At 40.3% G+C, this 21,686-nt stretch overlaps 1 protein-coding gene and 2 pseudogenes across 1 annotated transcript in view; 1 reads left to right on the top strand and 2 right to left on the bottom strand.

Moving 5' to 3' along the window:
- Positions 1–3,334: 3,334 nt before the first annotated feature.
- The window catches only part of NOS1 (nitric oxide synthase 1), a 101,806-nt gene continuing 83,454 nt past the window's right edge, over positions 3,335–21,686 (top strand). The window contains exon 1 of the mRNA XM_088449102.1: positions 3,335–4,043. Within this exon, the coding sequence (XP_088305228.1) occupies positions 3,349–4,043 (695 nt within the window). The 5' untranslated portion in view covers positions 3,335–3,348. The remainder of the gene's footprint in view (positions 4,044–21,686) is intronic.
- On the bottom strand, positions 12,363–12,481 carry LOC148502987 (5S ribosomal RNA; annotated as a pseudogene).
- On the bottom strand, positions 18,489–18,607 carry LOC148502986 (5S ribosomal RNA; annotated as a pseudogene).

The following is a 21,686-nucleotide window of genomic DNA, read 5'->3' as shown; positions in this document are numbered from 1 at the left end:
GCTTGACAACTGTGTTCTAGATTACTACATTGGGCAATCAATGATACTGGGCTAGTAGTTACATCTCATTCATTTTCTTTATACAATGCTAAGAGTGACTGTATCAACTTTCAGGGAAAGGCAAGAAAGAACTCCCAATATACAGTATGCTTCAACAATTGTTAGTTAACATGTTTCACTTTTTTTTGTTAACCCATTAAAACCCATAATACAAAAATGTATATATTCAAAATATTTATTGAGAAACTTACTCAAACATTCTAAACATGAATACGCCAATAATTTTACAAATCAAGCCCCAGTTACAAAATTATGAAGTGTCCTATGTATACAAATATGTAAGACACTTTAAGTTGTGTACAAATGTATGTCATATTAATAAGACAATGGGTCTTAACAGGTTAAATTGGTCTTTAAGTTGCTTTACAGACCATTTTCCTCCTGCTAGGTATTGTTACTCATATAAATGTTACTTGCTCTGCACCAAAATGGTTGGAAAGAAAGGGTCCTTCTGTTTTTGTTTCCAATAATATCACTAAGGCCTGTTCTTACCCTGATTTCCTCTATGAACATCTGCTGCCCACCCCTAGTCAAGTTCTACCTTCTATCCTACTGCCTCATCCTAGCCTACCACAGAAAACCCTAAACTCTCCCCCTGCATCCTATCCTATTTGGTCCAACTTGGGGCTACAACCAGGTGCTCCTTGAGGCATATACAGTGGTGAATGGGGATGCACAAAAGGGCTAGGAGTGGCAATCAGGAGATGAACATGTAAAGTGGGGCAGCAGGAGGCATTCGTTATAAGTTGCAACTGATTACAGCACTTCCCCACCAATTGCTCTGATGAGCAAGCATCTCAATACATTTTTAAAAATTGTGTCACAGGGAATTATTTGTATACATTTTGTACTGTAGTACATACTTACAGTCAGGTGCATAAATATTGGGACATTGACAGAATTTTCATATTTTGGTCTCTATTCACCACCACAATGGCTTTGAAATGAAACAAACAAGATGTGCTTTAACTGCAGACTTTCAGATTTAAATTGAGGGTAATTACTTCCAAATCAGGTGAACAGTGTAGGAATTACAACAGTTTCTATATGTGCCTCCTACTTTTTAAGGGGCCAAAAGTAATGGGACTATCAACTCAAAAGCGATTTCATGGACAGGTGTGGGCTATTCCCTCATTATTTCATTATCAATTAAGCAGGTAAAAGATCTGGAGTTGATTCTAGGTATGACATTTGCATTTGGAATCAGTTGCTCTCAATATGAGATCCAAAAAGCTGTCACTATCAGTGAAGCAAACCATCATTAGGCTGAAAAATAAAAAAAAACCATCAGAGAGATAGCAAAAACATTAGGTGTGGTCAAATCAACTGTTTGGAACATTCTTAAAAAGAAGGAACACACCGGAGAGCTCAGCAACACCAAAAGACCCGGAAGACCACGGAAAACAACTGTGGTGGATGACAGAAGAATTATTTCTCTGGTGAAGAAAAACCCCTTCACAACAGTTGGCCAAATCAAGAACACTCTCCAGGAGGTAGGTGTATATGTGTCAAAGTCAACAATCAAGAGAAGACTTCACAAGAGTGAATATAGAGGGTCCACCACAAGATGTAAACCATTGGTGAGCCACAAAAACAGGAAGACCAGATTAGAGTTTGCCAAACAACATCTAAAAAAGCCATTACCGTTCTGGAATAACATCCTATGGACAGATGAGACAAAGATCAACTTGTACCAGAGTGATGGGAAGAGAAGACTATGGAGAAGAAAAGGAACTGCTCATGATCCAAAACATACCACCTCATCAGTGAAGCACGGTGGTGGTAGTGTCATGGAGTGGGCATGTATGGCTGCCAATGGAACTGGTTCCCTTGTATTTATTGATGATGTGACTGCTGACAAAAGCAGCAGAATGAATTCTGAAGTGTTTCGGGCAATATTATATGCTCATATTCAGTCAAATGCTTCAGAACTCATTGGACGGCGCTTCACAGTGCAGATGGACAATGACCCGAAGCATACTGCAAAAGCAACCAAAGAGTTTTTTTAAGGCTAAAAAGTGGAATGTTATGCAATGGCCAAGTCAATCCCCTGACCTGAATCCGATTGAGCATGCATTTCACTTGATGAAGACAAAACTGAAGGGAAAATGCCCCAAGAACAAGCAGGAACTGAAGACATTTGCAGTAGAGGCCTGGCAGAGCATCACCAGGGATGAAACCCTGCGTCTGGTGATGGCTATGCGTTCCAGACTGCAGGCTGTAATTGCCTGCAAAGGATTTACAACAAAGTATTAAAAAGTGAAAGTTAGATTTAGGATTGTTTAGTTTGTCCCATTACTTTTGGCCCCTTAAAAAGTGGGAGGCACATATAGAAACCGTTGTAATTCCTACACCGTTCACCTGATTTGTATGTAATTACCCTCAAATTAAATCTGAAAGTCTGCAGTTAAAGCACATCTTGTTGGTTTCATTTCAAAGCCATTGTGGTGGTGAATAGAGGCCAAAATATGAAACTTCTGTCAATGTCCCAATATTTATGCACCTGACTGTATGTCTAGGTGGTAATGCAGGAATCTGTAATAACTGCAAACAAATACATGTTTTCCTGTAGATGCAAAAACAGACAAAACATTTATTTATTTCTACTTTACATTCAGCCCTTACCAAATTCTAGCTCCTGCACATGATTGGTTGGTCTCTATCTGGACCTGTTTACTGTTTATAATCTGTGAAATATTTAATTCTATATAATAATTTTATGTTAACATTTCTTATGTATTTAAATAGTACATCTAAGAAACAAATAACACTTATTTGTTACATTGTAACTTTAAACTTGTATTTTAAACCTGTCAGCAGCTATTGAGATCAGAGTGTAATATAGACAATTTTGTATCTTTTCAGCTACCACAAATCCAGATGGAGACTAGACGCACAATTTCAAGGATGCCTGAGAATTAAGATGTTAAGCCACCTATAAATGAACTGTTATTAAACGCCTGCCAGACTTCTACCGACAAAGCAGAGGTTTGTTTGGATTTCGTGTTACCTGGGAAACCTCAGAATTATAGGCTGCTTGCACAGCAAGTTTCCTGAAAAAAGGACCAAAGCATGAGATAGGTGAAGTGACGCTAAGTTCATCTGAAATCCAATTCTTTACAGCTGAAAATCTGTAGCAGGGCTCATTAAACATCTAAGGAACCAGCCTGTTTGGCAAACTTAATTTCAAAAAGACTCTCACACTGCTCTTGTTATTTTTAGGTAAGGCAATTGACATAACCTTTTCACAGTTTCATTTATTACTCACAGACTGAGAAGGGCATTGTCATGGAGGAATATGACTTCAGTGTTAAACAGTTGCAACCGAATGTCATATCGGTGCGCCTCTATAAGCGAAAAGTGGGTGGGCTGGGGTTTCTGGTCAAGCAAAGAAGGAGCAACCCTCCTGTGATCATTTCTGATTTAATTCGAGGTGGAGCAGCAGAGCAGAGTGGGCTGGTGCAGGTAGGTGACATTATATTAGCTGTGAATGATAGGCCACTTGTAGATGCCAGCTATGAAACTGCCCTGGAAATACTACGCCGCGTTGCTTCAGAGACATTTGTGGTGCTCATCCTTAGAGGCCCAGAGGGTTTCACAACACACTTGGAAACCACCTTTACTGGGGATGGAACACCCAAAACTATCAGAGTCACCAGACCTCTGTGCCCCAAATCTAAGTCAAGTGACTTGTCAAGTCAGAGCCTGTATAGCAAAGAACAGCAAAATATGGTGGACAGTGCCACAAGTTCAGCTGGCTCTTCGTGGCAGGAAGTCCACCAGCTTCTTCACTTAAATGGGCTTGATGGAGTCAAAGGAGATGACATCAGCATAAGTCCTTGCCTTAATGGGGGAGAAGAAAGCAATGACATCCTCAAAGAAATTGAACCTGTAGTGAATCTGCTACAAAATGCCCAGAAGGAGTTAAATGGAGATGGTCATCATCTCGTAGAAAAGAGGGATGCAGAGGTTCAAGTAGAAAGGTAAGACATCTGTAAGATGTATGTTACTCTTCCTTTATTTTATATTGCATGTATAAGTATACTTTCCATTGGATTTAATTGTATGCATGTACTGTAACACAAGTATTTGGACAATCTGGTATAAAACCTGTGAAAAGTAATCAGTTTTTCAGTTGACAGCATTTCCTCAAGAGCATGTTATAGGTCAGCGTGGGCTGGAGTTATTATTGTATCATCCTGGATAGAATTCCTTATCCCCCTCAGCACGCACTCTCCCCATCCACTACCTGACATAGGACAAAAGATTCAGTCAGTCAGGGAAATGCTGGCGGTTATGTCTTTTTCAGGATGGAGTGGAAATCTCCTGGTTCACACTTTATGGAAGAGGATGTTTATTAGTTTTCTGAGTGTACTTTATATTGAACCTTGACTATAATCACAGATTAACTATTTCAAGGACCAAGTAACAAACCAAGCAAAGCACTAATGAAAACCAACTAATGCTACCTTTTTTAAAGGTATTTTAAAGGACATATTTGCACAGATCTTATGCCATTTTGTATATCTCTTCTTTAGTTGATTACAGTTATGTCCTACATTGCTAAATCTGATATTCATTCTTTGTATTATTTAATCATATATGTGTTAATAAATATAGTCACTCTATTTAATACTTGGTTTACCTTAAAGACAACCAGAGTACATATATCTAACATTGCTGCTCATGGGTAGCATAGAAATAGTATCTGGATGTCTGACAATTTTCTTTTTTGATATTTTGCCTTCACCAATCTTCCATTCTTCTCAGTAGAAATAATAGAGACAAGAATGTTGGAAACATTGCTAGGAGCATGTCAGTGTACAGCCATGGCCAAAAGTTTTGAGAATGACACAAGTATTGGTTTTCACAAAGTTTGCTGCTTCATTGTTTGTAGACCTGTTTGTCAGATGTTACTATGGTATACTCAAGTAAAATTACAAGCATTTCATAAGTGTCAAATGCTTTTATTGACAATTACATTAAGTTTATGCAAAGAGTCAATATTTGCAGTGTTGACCCTTCTTTTCCAAGACCTCTGCAATTTGCCCTGGCATGCTGTCAATCAACTTCTGGGCCACATACTGACTGATGGCTGCCCATTCTTGCCTAATCAAGGCTTGGAGTTTGTCAGAACTTGTGGGTTTTTGTTTGTCCACCCACCTCTTGAGGATTGACCACAAATTCTCAATGGGATTAATGTCTGGGGAGTTTCCTCGCCATCCTGAGACCATTCATGTGTGGGGTTGCTTCTCAGCCAAGGGAGTGGGATCACTCACAATTTTGCCTAAGTACACAGCCATGAATAAAGAATGGTACCAAAACATACTCCAAAAGCAAGTTCTCTCAACCATCCAAGAACAGTTTGGTGACGAACAATGTCTTTTCCAGTATGATGGATCACCTTGCCATAAGGCAAAAGTGATAACTAAGTGGCTCAGGGACCAAAACATCAAAATTTTTGGTCCATGGCCAGGAAACTCCCCAGACCTTATTCCCATTGAGAACTTGTGATCAATCCTCAAGAGGTGGGTGGACAAACAAAAACCCACATATTCTGACCAACTCCAAGCATTGATTAGGCAAGAATGGGCAGCCATCAGTCAGTATGTGGCCCAGAATTTGATTGACAGCATGCCAGGGCGAATTGCAGAGGTCTTGAAAAAGAAGGGTCAACACTGCAAATATTGACTCTTTGCATAAACTTAATGTAATTGTCAATAAAAGCCTTTCACATTTATGAAATGCTTGTAAATTTACTTCAGTATAGCATAGTAACATCTGACAAAAAGGTCTAAAAACACTGAAGCAGCAAACTTTGTGAAAACCAATACTTGTGTCATTCTCAAAACTTTTGGCCATGGCTGTACATTCACTAAACAATTCATTGTTACTTACATGCTAAAGATACATACTAAAATTAATGTACATCATTACTGATGCATATACCCAATATATTGCATTTCTCGGTATTGACATTATAGAAACATTTTTAAGTTTATGTTTAGAAAGATAATTGCACAGTTGTAAAATATATATTTTTATTATGAAAATGTTGCCTGGGATTATTAGTCAATAGAAATTATACTGTGTGCAATACGCAATTAATTATGACAATTATCTATATAATTGCAAGAGATGTGTATATATGAAAAATATCCTGGAAACTATGGGCCTGATTCAGAGATGGTTGGAAATGCAGCGCTCTCTCGCAATAGCGGTTGTGGGTATACGCAAATGCCAATCTCAGCTTTTACGTGATGGTGCGATAGAGTGTACGAACAGTGAGACGCCCATTTTTAGGCTCTGTGGTCTGTGCATTTGCGATGGAGATGGTAAACACTCAAACATCGACACAACATTGGTTGCGCCGTTCGACATTTGCAGTAGCCGAGGGTCTACTCTAGCTACTCTTCTGAAATCCAACTAAACATGGAATCTGAAGCTTTGGATTTCTGATTGGTACCCAGACACACCCGTGACACTATCATAGCACGCCCATGAAATGGCCCCTTTTTGCATTCACCTTAGGTCACCACCTAGTCTCCACCCTGATACGCCCAGGGATCGCAAATCACTTCTCAAGTGTCAGCAATGACATGCGCAATTCCGGGAACATCCCATCTCTGAATCATGTCCTAGATCCACATTTTTGGCGAATTAGGAATATCACGTCTGTCACTTCACCCTTTGTAAAAATGTTCTAGGGAAGAGATAAATCTGGGTATAAGGGTCAACTCATACAAATTACTTTCTGGGTTTGAAATTGAAACATGTATATTATAAAACTAGTTAGCAGCCCGTCAAAATGATGGGATATTGTCACCGCCGTGAAAAGTCCAGTTTGAGCACTCAAACTGGTCACTTTTTGGTCAGTTCTGCTCGGCAGTTCGGCGGGCTGCGAGTGGAAATATCAGCACTGGCTCCGTTGGGCGCCATCTAGTGGCTGCCGGCGCACAACACACTTCAATTCCCCCCATAGAGGTGAGGAACAACGTTAGCCTTTTATATATATAGATTATATAAAAGTCACCTCAGAGTAACATTACCTGTATTAAAGGACTTTGGGTAATATGTATCAAGACCTTTTTTTACTTAAATCTGTAAGTAAATGGGCTATGTAGCAACAGGATAATACAGGAGATTTCTGTGAAAAGGCTAATTAGTGCTGCAGATTGAAGTCTCCATTATTCTCAAAGGGGACTGAAGTCTAAGCCCTATGTACCAAGCTCCAAAAAGTGTAGCTTTACCGATTTTTACCCCGTAAGTTAACACAATTTCAGATGGTGTTAACCACTGTATGTCTATGGAGGAATTCTCTCAGGAAGGGATCTTGTGATTCCTCCCCTGCAGCCTCCGTCCACCTTCGAAGTTTTTCAGACAGTGCATATGCAGTGTCGGAGAGTGTGGAGGGGTCTTTCAAAAATGAGAAACTCGGTTTGTGCCAGGTTGTATTGTGCAGGGACAACTGGTTTGCTCAGCCGCTGGTCCTGCATACATATGTAAAACATGTGATAATTATGTTAAAAATGCGGCACTGACGTGTTTATTACTACGTGGGCGCTTTGCCTGTAGCTTTGTTCTTCCTTCAAATTCCTTATTCACCTCCCCTGACTGCCTGAGAATCCTGTAACATTGGGTGTGTGATGTAGATCTTACACAGTGCAGGTGGTATTTACAGTGCATGATGGAATATAGATTGAATGAATAGAGCAAAATCTGTCTGTCTACTGTCTTGATTTCTACCTTGCTGTCCCCTATGTCCATTCATATGTCCTTTGTGACATTCATAAGGATATTATCATCATCTGGGGTGCAATTATGCTTTCCTTACCACCAGGTGAATTGAATACAACTCAGACAAGCATTCAACGTGATGCAATTGCATGGGTCAGTGCACAATTATGACTTATTTAGACTATTTTCCCACACCATGATATGAGGAGAGAGTTCTAAAAATAATACAGGCTCAGGATTCATGCCAGCAGATATCTCCTGTCCCCGACACTATGTAATACACGACAAAACCAGAATATCTGTGGTCTGATTGTTTATACTGAACATACACTTGTGTTCAATCTGAACAACCCTCTAATTTTTGGCATGAAAACCAAATCTGCCCTGCAAGTCCTTTCTGATTCTGACTAAGCACAGTAATTTTGCTAATCACAGCAGTAAACAGTTCGACTCTACACATAGTTTACAAATTGGATGGACCAGCCATTCAGGGCCAGGGCCATTTCTCACGGGGTGTGAGCCAATCAGCGGCCGCCTTACATGTAGTGGCCGTTCATTGGCTGGGACCCACGTGGAACTAGCCAATGAGCTGCCGTGAGTGGCTCGCACCCCTTGAGAAATTACAGCTGACTTCGGTCAACTGTCATTTCGCGATGTGTAAGTATATGCAACAGCATACACTTACACATGTCTGCCCTGGTTCGGGTAAATTGTTTTATTGTTTCAACAAGACCCTGGATGCTGCGGAGACCAGCGCCAGGATCTAGGTGAGTATAGACTCTTTTTTTGCAGGTCATTACACACAGATTCTACATTGGAGAAGAGGACAGAAACATCTGTAAGCAGGTAAGTATGTGTGAGTGGGTAGGCCCAGTACACTCATGTTTTTGGGGCCCCCTATCCCCTCTCCTAGCCCTTATACTAGCCTGTAACACACCCCTCTTCCCCAGCTTCTGTGTCTCTCACACACCCCTCTTCCGCAGCTCCTGTGTCTGTCACACACCCCTCTTCCCCAGCCCCTTCATCTGCAGCTCCCCACCACTCACCCAGAGACTCTTTATCCCCAGCCCGCCCCTGCCCAACACTTACCTGCTGCGCTGCCTGTTTTCCTCAGTCTTCCCTGGCATACAGCTCATACCTGATGGCTCCTCTCTGATTCAGCAGCGGCGCCAGCCCGGGCTCTCTGTCACTGCTGGGACTCGGGAGGATCTATTCTGGTGGTAATGTGTAGATGCCCTTCACAGAGAGGACCCCTATTCTAGCGGTTCTGGCTGCAATCGTCGTGTTGGGTACCCTGCTTACACAGCAGGTGGCAGAGACAAGAGGGACACGTGAATTGGGCTACCGAAATTCTTGAGGGTTTAGGTCCCCTTAGAATCTCGGGGCCCGGTACAAGTGTCCCCTTTGCACCCCCTGTTGCCGGGCCTCATTGTGAGAATGTTAACAGTTGGTATGTCAACAATGCAGTTTTTTTTTACTTTTTGATCAAGTAAACCTAAATCTAAACCCTAACCACAGCCTAACCCTAACCGCACCTTAACCCTAACTACAGCCCAACTCTAACCACAGCCTAACCCTAACCACACCTTAACCCCAACCGCAGCCTAACCTTAACCGCACCTTAACCCCAACCATAACCTATCCGCACATTAACCCTAAGCACTGCCTAAAACTTAGCACAGCCTAACCTTTAATGCACATAGACCCTAACCGCACCTTCACCCTAACTACAGCCCAACTCTAACCACAGCCTAACCCTAACCACACCTTGACCCCAACCGCAGCCTAACCCTAACCGCACCTTAACCCCAACCATAACCTATCTGCACATTAACCCTAACCACTGCCTAAAACTTAGCACAGCCTAACCTTTAAGCACATTGACCCTAACCGCACCTTCACCCTAACTGCACCGTAACTCTAATGGCAGCCTAACCGCGCCTTAACCTTAACTGAAGTCTATCCCTAACCCAGGCTTGCCTACCCTCCCGGTTTGGTCGGAAGCCTCCAGAATATTGGGTGCCGCTTCCGACCCCCCGGAAAGGCAGGCTAGCCACCCGGCTGCTGCCTGACCCCCCCAACTACTACAAGAAACCCCGCAGCGGGGGGCCCGATGACGCGATTTGCGCTGAATTTGCCTCACAATGCCAATATTTTCAGCATTGTGAAGAGGGGGCGGAGCCGCGATGACGCAATCACATGGATCCACCACTAAAACCGCGTTATTACCCGGCCACGCCCCCCACTGTGCACAGACATTCAGCTCCCTCCCGGAAGGAGGGAACTGAATGTCGGCATATATGCCCTAACCCCACCTTAACCCGAATTGCAGCCTAACCATACCTTAACTCTAACCGTAGTCTAACCACACTTTTACCCTAACCGTAGCCTAACCCTAACTGCACCTTAACTCTAAACTGTTGGCAACATTCAAAATATCTACATTATAACAATGTTGACAATGACAATGTTGATATTCTGATATTGTCAACATTGTGAATGTTGACATGTTGAATGTTAACATTCGGGGCCTGATTCAGAGCCGGACGCTCTTTGACAGCGCTCGCTCTGAATCAGGGCGTCCCTGTTTTTTTTTAAAGACGGCCTCCTGGCCGCTCGCTAAGCTGTGGGTGACCACCCACAGCTTTAGCGAGTGGCCAGGTGATGGTCGCGATGGTCACGACCATCGCGACCATCGGGGCTTGCGACGAGACCCTTGTGATAGGGTCTCGTTCTCGCAAGTCCCAGTGAGCTTTCAGCTCTAATAGAGCCGGAAGCTCACCCACTGACATCACTCGTGATATCAATGGGACTGCCCTCAAACTGCAGGCGTTCCTTCGGGAATGCCTCCGTTTGGCCAGCCACCCCCCCTGCCCGCCTCCAAAATGGTGCAAGCTGTCTATCACAATCGACAGCTGTCCTGCTTTGGTGCAAGACCCGTAGCGATGGAGCCAGAGCCGGCCCTAGCCAATTTGGTGCCCTAGGCAAAATTTTGGCTGATGCCCCCTAGCATGTATTATTATATATATATATATATATATATATATATATGTAATTGTACATAGAGAATGACTGTAGAGTGACTGATTTAGTTGTTAATAAATATATATATTAAAAAACATGTGTAAAATTATGATGTGTTAGCTGGATAATATATATTACAAAACCATGTGTAGAAGCTGGATAATAAAGTGCAAATGCTGATATATATATTACAAAACCATGTGTAGAAGCTGGATAATAAAGTGCAAATGCTAATTGTGCAAATAAATACAAAATTGTGCAATAATATGCGATTTTTAGTGCAAAACAAGCTGACTCATATATAATTAATTATTTTTCATTATATTAAAAGCTCATAAAACTTAATAGAAGATGCCAAGTGCAACAAGTGATAAAATCAAACCAAAAAATGTATTATCACAATAAGATTAAAAACAAGTCAATTAATACACAATACACATACGGATAAAAAAAAAAAAAAAAAGGATTGAATAGGTAGAACAGCTTATCTGTGGTAGAGGTTTTAAAAGTTCATGTAGCAAGCATGGACAACAGCAATCACCAACGCGTTTTGTCAATTCAAGACTTCTTCAAGGGAGTGATGTTAAGCTGTGGGGTCTGTGTTTATATACCCCCCTGCAAGGGACTCAAATGAGGAGCAATTAGCATGAATTTCTGGTAAACGCCCCTTTTCCAAACTGTGGGTAACATTCAGAATGAATAAAATAAACCGAGTATGGGCTGATCAAAATGGTCCATGTAAGGCATTTACAGCGCTAGTTTTCCGGATAAATATATTCCAAGGTGGCCATAGAAAAACGGATTTGTTTAAAACACTTCCGCCCACACAGGGCTCCTCCGTGCGTCCTTCCGCCCGGGTTCGTGACGTCATGTCCGCCTCTGTGCCGTCTGTTTCTTGCCGATTCCCGGTAGCTGCTTTTCATGGAGGTCCTCTCTGCGCTGCCATACGTCTCGATGGTCTTTAGCCGCGAGTCCTCCCGCTTGAAATTCCTGACTTCCGCCCACACTGTCAGTATTACGGCCGCGAAGTATAGGATCTCATTTCACCGCTTCATTGCGCATGCGTATTGTGCCCGATCTAGGGATAATAAAAAACATGTAACAGACACTGTACTTAACATTTGTTGCCTCTTACAGCATGTTATTAATTCTTAAAAAAACTGTTAAATTTTTTAGAATAGAGAACATGTAAGCATTCATGGGATCATAATTATAAGAAATGAAATATTTGAATCATTTATTAAAATATAAAATATAAATATTTGGATGATATAAAGTTGAATTCACAACTACAATTTGCTAGCCCAAAAATCTAGACAATAGCTATATATTTTAAAGTAATCTAATAATCATAAAAGTCTTCTTATTAAATGAACATTGTCCATGTGTCAGATCTTTTCCAAAAATAGTCTCAAGACCAAAATTGGCACAAGTCCAGGATGAGAAACCAAAATGTTTATTTTTTAGTGGTTATTTCTTTCTTCATTACATTCATATTCATTCTTTAAGATCATGTTGCACGACTTTGTAGAGATGGATAGCATATACTTTACCCGGTGTTCCCTGGAGGTCTCCTATCCAGGTACTGGCCAGGCCCATCTCTGCTTAGCTTCCAAGGTCGGTCAAGATTGGGCGTAAACAGAGTGGAATGACAGTATATAGATTATATCTCCAAATCTCTGCTAGCTTCTTCGTCCATCCTCATCTTGAGTGCAGTATGTCTTATTATAATGGAATGTAATCAACTCCAGGAGAAGGTCTCAATAGTTCTCTTAGTTTCGTATAGCGATTGATGGTCCCTTGGTGATATTCCAGGCAATAATTCATTAAAAAATGTACTTAATTCTACTGTACCCGATATTCCCGGGAGGTCCTCCATCCCAGTACTAGTCGGGTCCAACTATGTAAAATGGATCCAATTGGACTTCTACATAGTGGTAAAACAGTAGATATTCGTACATATACTAGTTTCTATTCATCCTAAAAAGATGTTACAGATGACTCTTCAACCTTAGGTGTACCTGTGTCTACTGTACCCGATATTCCCAGGAGGTCCCCCATCCAAGTCCTAGTGGGGCCCAATTATGTAGAATTACCACAAACACTATGGGCTTCTACATACTGGTATAACAGTATGAATTGGTACTTGTACTCAATTCTCATCTTCTTGTCCAGAATAGTTAAAGGAACGGGGCTATTTCATAGCTTTCATTAAAGCCTGCCGGGATAGAGTGTTCAATTCAAAAATCCAGTACATTTCTCTTCTGGAGAATAAATTACTTAGGTCTCCACCTCTTTGACCCAGCGTGACATGTTCGATAGCTTTAAACGTAAGATCTTCTGGATTGGAATTATGTTTGGTAGAGAAATGCCTTGAAACTATATGTCCTTCTACTTTATTTTTTATATTTCTGATATGCTCTTGTATCCTTATTTTTAAGGTTCTTTTGGTTTTACCCACATAGTCGCACCCACATGTACATTCTAAAAGGTAAATCACTGAAGTGGAATTACAGTTCATGAACTCCTTGATTTTATATTCTTTGATCCGTTTGGAGTCTTGGAATGTTTTCCTTTGAGGATGATGAAATTTGCAGATATTACAGTGTCCACATTTGAAGCTACCTACACAATTCAGAATCATATTTAATCTTGTGTCAGTTGTTTTCAACATACTAGGAGCCAGTACATCTTTCAAATTCCTTGATTTCCTGTAAACAATTTGAGGTTTTGGCTGTAATATATCTTTCAGCACAGGATCCATCTGGAGAATATTCCAATGTTTTTCTAGGGACTTTTTGATGGTTTTTTCTTGTCCAGATCTGGGAAGGACTTGAAGATGTTTTTAATCAATTTTTAACACATTTGGGTAACAATAACATGAAGCTTAAATTTACATCTAATGTTAATTCAGCTACCATTGAATTTTTAGATTTAATTCTTACGGGAGAAAAAGATAAAATCTCCACTAAAAACTTTACAAAAGGTGTAGACACTAACAGCTATGTACATTTTAAAAGTTGTCATCACAATAAGTGGAAACGGAACATCCCTTACTCTCAGTTCCACAGGATCAGAAGGAATTGTAGCAATACTGAGACATATAATAAACAGATGGAACTGTATGCTGAGAGGTTTAAAGAGAAAGACTATCCAGAAGAATTATTGAATGAAGCAATTTCCAAAACCATTCTTGCCTAATCAAGGCTTGGAGTTTGTCAGAACTTGTGGGTTTTTGTTTGTCCACCCACCTCTCGAGGATTGACCACAAGTTCTCAATGGGATTAATGTCTGGGGAGTTTCCTCGCCATCCTGAGACCATTCATGTGTGGGGTTGCTTCTCAGCCAAGGGAGTGGGATCACTCACAATTTTGCCTAAGTACACAGCCATGAATAAAGAATGGTACCAAAACATACTCCAAAAGCAAATTCTCTCAACCATCCAAGAACAGTTTGGTGACGAACAATGCCTTTTCCAGTATGATGGATCACCTTGCCATAAGGCAAAAGTGATAACTAAGTGGCTCAGGGAACAAAACATCAAAATTTTTGGTCCATGGCCAGGAAACTCCCCAGACCTTATTCCCATTGAGAACTTGTGATCAATCCTCAAGAGGTGGGTGGACAAACAAAAACCCACATATTCTGACCAACTCCAAGCATTGATTAGGCAAGAATGGGCAGCCATCAGTCAGTATGTGGCCCAGAATTTGATTGACAGCATGCCAGGGCGAATTGCAGAGGTCTTGAAAAAGAAGGGTCAACACTGCAAATATTGACTCTTTGCATAAACTTAATGTAATTGTCAATAAAAGCCTTTCACATTTATGAAATGCTTGTAAATTTACTTCAGTATAGCATAGTAACATCTGACAAAAAGGTCTAAAAACACTGAAGCAGCAAACTTTGTGAAAACCAATACTTGTGTCATTCTCAAAACTTTTGGCCATGGCTGTACATTCACTAAACAATTCATTGTTACTTACATGCTAAAGATACATACTAAAATTAATGTACATCATTACTGATGCATATACCCAATATATTGCATTTCTCGGTATTGACATTATAGAAACATTTTTAAGTTTATGTTTAGAAAGATAATTGCACAGTTGTAAAATATATATTTTTATTATGAAAATGTTGCCTGGGATTATTAGTCAATAGAAATTATACTGTGTGCAATACGCAATTAATTATGACAATTATCTATATAATTGCAAGAGATGTGTATATATGAAAAATATCCTGGAAACTATGGGCCTGATTCAGAGATGGTTGGTAATGCAGCGCTCTCTCGCAATAGCGGTTGTGGGTATACGCAAATGCCAATCTCAGCTTTTACGTGATGGTGCGATAGAGTGTACGAACAGTGAGACGCCCATTTTTAGGCTCTGTGGTCTGTGCATTTGCGATGGAGATGGTAAACACTCAAACATCGACACAACATTGGTTGCGCCGTTCGACATTTGCAGTAGCCGAGGGTCTACTCTAGCTACTCTTCTGAAATCCAACTAAACATGGAATCTGAAGCTTTGGATTTCTGATTGGTACCCAGACACACCCGTGACACTATCATAGCACGCCCATGAAATGGCCCCTTTTTGCATTCACCTTAGGTCACCACCTAGTCTCCACCCTGATACGCCCAGGGATCGCAAATCACTTCTCAAGTGTCAGCAATGACATGCGCAATTCCGGGAACATCCCATCTCTGAATCATGTCCTAGATCCACATTTTTGGCGAATTAGGAATATCACGTCTGTCACTTCACCCTTTGTAAAAATGTTCTAGGGAAGAGATAAATCTGGGTATAAGGGTCAACTCATACAAATTACTTTCTGGGTTTGAAATTGAAACATGTATATTATAAAACTAGTTAGCAGCCCGTCAAAATGATGGGATATTGTCACCGCAGTGAAAAGTCCTAACCACTGCCTAAAACTTAGCACAGCCTAACCTTTAAGCACATTGACCCTAACCGCACCTTCACCCTAACTGCACCGTAACTCTAATGGCAGCCTAACCGCGCCTTAACCTTAACTGAAGTCTATCCCTAACCCAGGCTTGCCTACCCTCCCGGTTTGGTCGGAAGCCTCCAGAATATTGGGTGCCGCTTCCGACCCCCCGGAAAGGCAGGCTAGCCACCCGGCTGCTGCCTGACCCCCCCAACTACTACAAGAAACCCCGCAGCGGGGGGCCCGATGACGCGATTTGCGCTGAATTTGCCTCACAATGCCAATATTTTCAGCATTGTGAAGAGGGGGCGGAGCCGCGATGACGCAATCACATGGATCCACCACTAAAACCGCGTTATTACCCGGCCACGCCCCCCACTGTGCACAGACATTCAGCTCCCTCCCGGAAGGAGGGAACTGAATGTCGGCATATATGCCCTAACCCCACCTTAACCCGAATTGCAGCCTAACCATACCTTAACTCTAACCGTAGTCTAACCACACTTTTACCCTAACCGTAGCCTAACCCTAACTGCACCTTAACTCTAAACTGTTGGCATTCTTTATGTCAACATTCAAAATATCTACATTATAACAATGTTGACAATGACAATGTTGATATTCTGATATTGTCAACATTGTGAATGTTGACATGTTGAATGTTAACATTCGGGGCCTGATTCAGAGCCGGACGCTCTTTGACAGCGCTCGCTCTGAATCAGGGCGTCCCTGTTTTTTTTTAAAGACGGCCTCCTGGCCGCTCGCTAAGCTGTGGGTGACCACCCACAGCTTTAGTGAGCGGCCAGGTGATGGTCGCGATGGTCGCGACCATCGCGACCATCGGGGCTTGAGACGAGACCCTTGTGATAGGGTCTCGTTCTCGCAAGTCCCAGTGAGCTTTCAGCTCTAATAGAGCCGGAAGCTCACCCACTGACATCACTCGTGATATCAATGGGACTGCCCTCAAACTGCAGGCGTTCCTTCGGGAATGCCTCAGTTTGGCCAGCCACCCCCCCTGCCCGCCTCCAAAATGGTGCAAGCTGTCCATCACAATCGACAGCTGTCCTGCTTTGGTGCAAGACCCGTAGCGATGGAGCCAGAGCCGGCCCTAGCCAATTTGGTGCCCTAGGCAAAATTTTGGCTGATGCCCCCTAGCATGTATATATATATATATATATATATATATATATATATGTAATTGTACATAGAGAATGACTGTAGAGTGACTGATTTAGTTGTTAATAAATATATATATTAAAAAACATGTGTAAAATTATGATGTGTTAGCTGGATAATATATATTACAAAACCATGTGTAGAAGCTGGATAATAAAGTGCAAATGCTGATATATATATTACAAAACCATGTGTAGAAGCTGGATAATAAAGTGCAAATGCTGATTGTGCAAATAAATACAAAATTGTGCAATAATATGCGATTTTTAGTGCAAAACAAGCTGACTCATATATAATTAATTATTTTTCATCATATTAAAAGCTCATAAAACTTAATAGAAGATGCCAAGTGCAACAAGTGATAAAATCAAACCAAAAAATTTATTATCACAATAAGATTAAAAACAAGTCAATTAATACACAATACACATACGGATAAAAAAATAAATAAAAAGGATTGAATAGGTAGAACAGCTTATCTGTGGTAGAGGTTTTAAAAGTTCATGTAGCAGGCATGGACAACAGCAATCACCAACGCGTTTTGTCAATTCAAGACTTCTTCAAGGGAGTGATGTTAAGCTGTGGGGTCTGTGTTTATATACCCCCCTGCAAGGGACTCAAATGAGGAGCAATTAGCATGAATTTCTGGTAAACGCCCCTTTTCCAAACTGTGGGTAACATTCAGAATGAATAAAATAAACCGAGTATGGGCTGATCAAAATGGTCCATGTAAGGCATTTACAGCGCTAGTTTTCCGGATAAATATATTCCAAGGTGGCCATAGAAAAACGGATTTGTTTAAAACACTTCCGCCCACACAGGGCTCCTCTGTGCGTCCTTCCGCCCGGGTTCGTGACGTCATGTCCGCCTCTGTGCCGTCTGTTTCTTGCCGATTCCCGGTAGCTGCTTTTCATGGAGGTCCTCTCTGCGCTGCCATACGTCTCGATGGTCTTTAGCCGCGAGTCCTCCCGCTTGAAATTCCTGACTTCCGCCCACACTGTCAGTATTACGGCCGCGAAGTATAGGATCTCATTTCACCGCTTCATTGCGCATGCGTATTGTGCCCGATCTAGGGATAATAAAAAACATGTAACAGACACTGTACTTAACATTTGTTGCCTCTTACAGCATGTTATTAATTCTTAAAAAAACTGTTAAATTTTTTAGAATAGAGAACATGTAAGCATTCATGGGATCATAATTATAAGAAATGAAATATTTGAATCATTTATTAAAATATAAAATATAAATATTTGGATGATATAAAGTTGAATTCACAACTACAATTTGCTAGCCCAAAAATCTAGACAATAGCTATATATTTTAAAGTAATCTAATAATCATAAAAGTCTTCTTATTAAATGAACATTGTCCATGTGTCAGATCTTTTCCAAAAATAGTCTCAAGACCAAAATTGGCACAAGTCCAGGATGAGAAACCAAAATGTTTATTTTTTAGTGGTTATTTCTTTCTTCATTACATTCATATTCATTCTTTAAGATCATGTTGCACGACTTTGTAGAGATGGATAGCATATACTTTACCCGGTGTTCCCTGGAGGTCTCCTATCCAGGTACTGGCCAGGCCCATCTCTGCTTAGCTTCCAAGGTCGGTCAAGATTGGGCGTAAACAGAGTGGAATGACAGTATATAGATTATATCTCCAAATCTCTGCTAGCTTCTTCGTCCATCCTCATCTTGAGTGCAGTATGTCTTATTATAATGGAATGTAATCAACTCCAGGAGAAGGTCTCAATAGTTCTCTTAGTTTCGTATAGCGATTGATGGTCCCTTGGTGATATTCCAGGCAATAATTCATTAAAAAATGTACTTAATTCTACTGTACCCGATATTCCCGGGAGGTCCTCCATCCCAGTACTAGTCGGGTCCAACTATGTAAAATGGATCCAATTGGACTTCTACATAGTGGTAAAACAGTAGATATTCGTACATATACTAGTTTCTATTCATCCTAAAAAGATGTTACAGATGACTCTTCAACCTTAGGTGTACCTATGTCTACTGTACCCGATATTCCCAGGAGGTCCCCCATCCAAGTCCTAGTGGGGCCCAATTATGTAGAATTACCACAAACACTATGGGCTTCTACATACTGGTATAACAGTATGCATTGGTACTTGTACTCAATTCTCATCTTCTTGTCCAGAATAGTTAAAGGAACGGGGCTATTTCATAGCTTTCATTAAAGCCTGCCGGGATAGAGTGTTCAATTCAAAAATCCAGTACATTTCTCTTCTGGAGAATAAATTACTTAGGTCTCCACCTCTTTGACCCAGCGTGACATGTTCGATAGCTTTAAACGTAAGATCTTCTGGATTGGAATTATGTTTGGTAGAGAAATGCCTTGAAACTATATGTCCTTCTACTTTATTTTTTATATTTCTGATATGCTCTTGTATCCTTATTTTTAAGGTTCTTTTGGTTTTACCCACATAGTCGCACCCACATGTACATTCTAAAAGGTAAATCACTGAAGTGGAATTACAGTTCATGAACTCCTTGATTTTATATTCTTTGATCCGTTTGGAGTCTTGGAATGTTTTTCTTTGAGGATGATGACATTTGCAGATATTACAGTGTCCACATTTGAAGCTACCTACACAATTCAGAATCATATTTAATCTTGTGTCAGTTGTTTTCAACATACTAGGAGCCAGTACATCTTTCAAATTCCTTGATTTCCTGTAAACAATTTGAGGTTTTGGCTGTAATATATCTTTCAGCACAGGATCCATCTGGAGAATATTCCAATGTTTTTCTAGGGACTTTTTGATGGTTTTTTCTTGTCCAGATCTGGGAAGGACTTGAAGATGTTTTTAATCAATTTTTAACACATTTGGGTAACAATAACATGAAGCTTAAATTTACATCTAATGTTAATTCAGCTACCATTGAATTTTTAGATTTAATTCTTACGGGAGAAAAAGATAAAATCTCCACTAAAAACTTTACAAAAGGTGTAGACACTAACAGCTATGTACATTTTAAAAGTTGTCATCACAATAAGTGGAAACGGAACATCCCTTACTCTCAGTTCCACAGGATCAGAAGGAATTGTAGCAATACTGAGACATATAATAAACAGATGGAACTGTATGCTGAGAGGTTTAAAGAGAAAGACTATCCAGAAGAATTATTGAATGAAGCAATTTCCAAAACCAAAGACCTGGACCGTAAACATCTGTTGGAATACAAATCAAAAACCCAACAAGCAACAGAGATAGTTCCAGTTATAACAACTTTTAATGGACAAGAAAAAACCAGGCCCTCTGTTCCTGTCAGCATTTTGAATGTTGACAAACAATGTTGACAATCTGGTCCTAACTTTCATGCAGTGTTTCAGAGCTGTAATACATAAAAAAAGACTTTACAGCAGAAATCATTTCAATATTGCATAGAGCCCAGGGTCAAGACAGGCAAAAAAACAACAAACTTGTATTTTTCAAAGTTAAAAATCTATTATTATTATTATCATTATTATTATTATTATTATTATTATTATTTTCTTTACAGGGCACTGCCAAGTGTTCATAGTGCAGTATATGGAAAGTTATAGCGAAACAGGGAAATGTACAAACAAGACAGTACAAGTGGCAAACAGTGAAATATTTAGATATTAAGGGGTGAATTAAATTAGCTGTGGTAATTTACCGCAGGCTAATTGATCCCCCGGGGATATTTGCTTAGCCCTGAAGTGTAGCACTTATCATGGATTATTTTGCACCACTGCACAGGCAGTGAAAAAAATTCCTGGATAACCAGGTGGTTAATGCACAAATTCGTGATCTGTGTCAATTTCACAGGTGCTAACAAAGGTATCGGGTGAAAAAGGTAGCCTAATTGAATAGCCTTGGGTGATAAAGCCCAAGGCTACCTCCCTTTTTCACCCGTGAAAACTTTTCACTGCTATTTAAATTCTCCCCTAAGCATAAAATGCAGTAAATACCCACAGTGCCTTAAATAAGGCAGTCGGCAGGTGAAACACAATAAGGTATTCCACCTTATCATTATAAGAAGAATGAGAATTTTTTCAAATTGTTTACAAAATAATATTATCATAAAATAGAAATGAAAAATATACAAATCACATATGATGATACATACCATAGCATGAACACGTTCTATTGAATCTCACAAATCAAACCATATTTTCAATTTGTTATCATAATATAAAACTAAGCCATTTAATTTTATTTATCAGGAGTAATTTGAGTAGCTTGTATTTTTTTTTTAATCCTTTAGCATGTAGCCCTGGGGTCTGTATTTAATCATGATTTTATTATCATTTTTGATGTGTGTGATTAAAAGATAAATGATATAGGATAAGTGACAACTGTAAGCTGTATATCTGCACGTTATCCCAGTTACAGGATGTAATAAGTCGGCTGTGTTTATTATAGATTTGCATTGTATGTAGGCGTCCACAAGATATGCCATCTTTATCCTGTTTACTTAGTATTGATCTACAGGGGAAATCAGTCAAAAGGTCGACAGTAACAATGTTGACATTCATAATGACAAAACCACAATGTCGTCAGGTTTGATAGGCAACAAGTCAGCATTCTCTGACTGTCAACATTATCACAATGTTGACATATGAAATATTAACATGTGCAATCCCGGCATTCTTATACTGTCGACATTAGGGCAGAGGCGTCACTTACCTCCATGGCATCTGGTGCAGCAGGAGTAGCTGTATTGCGCGTCGTA

Source organism: Taudactylus pleione, unplaced genomic scaffold (genome assembly GCF_031769625.1).
Source record: "Taudactylus pleione unplaced genomic scaffold, aTauple2 ptg000479l, whole genome shotgun sequence".
NCBI classification, from domain to species: Eukaryota; Metazoa; Chordata; class Amphibia; order Anura; family Myobatrachidae; genus Taudactylus; species Taudactylus pleione.
Note: the sequence above shows the minus strand (reverse complement) of the source record. Positions and strands in the feature narration are given on the sequence as shown.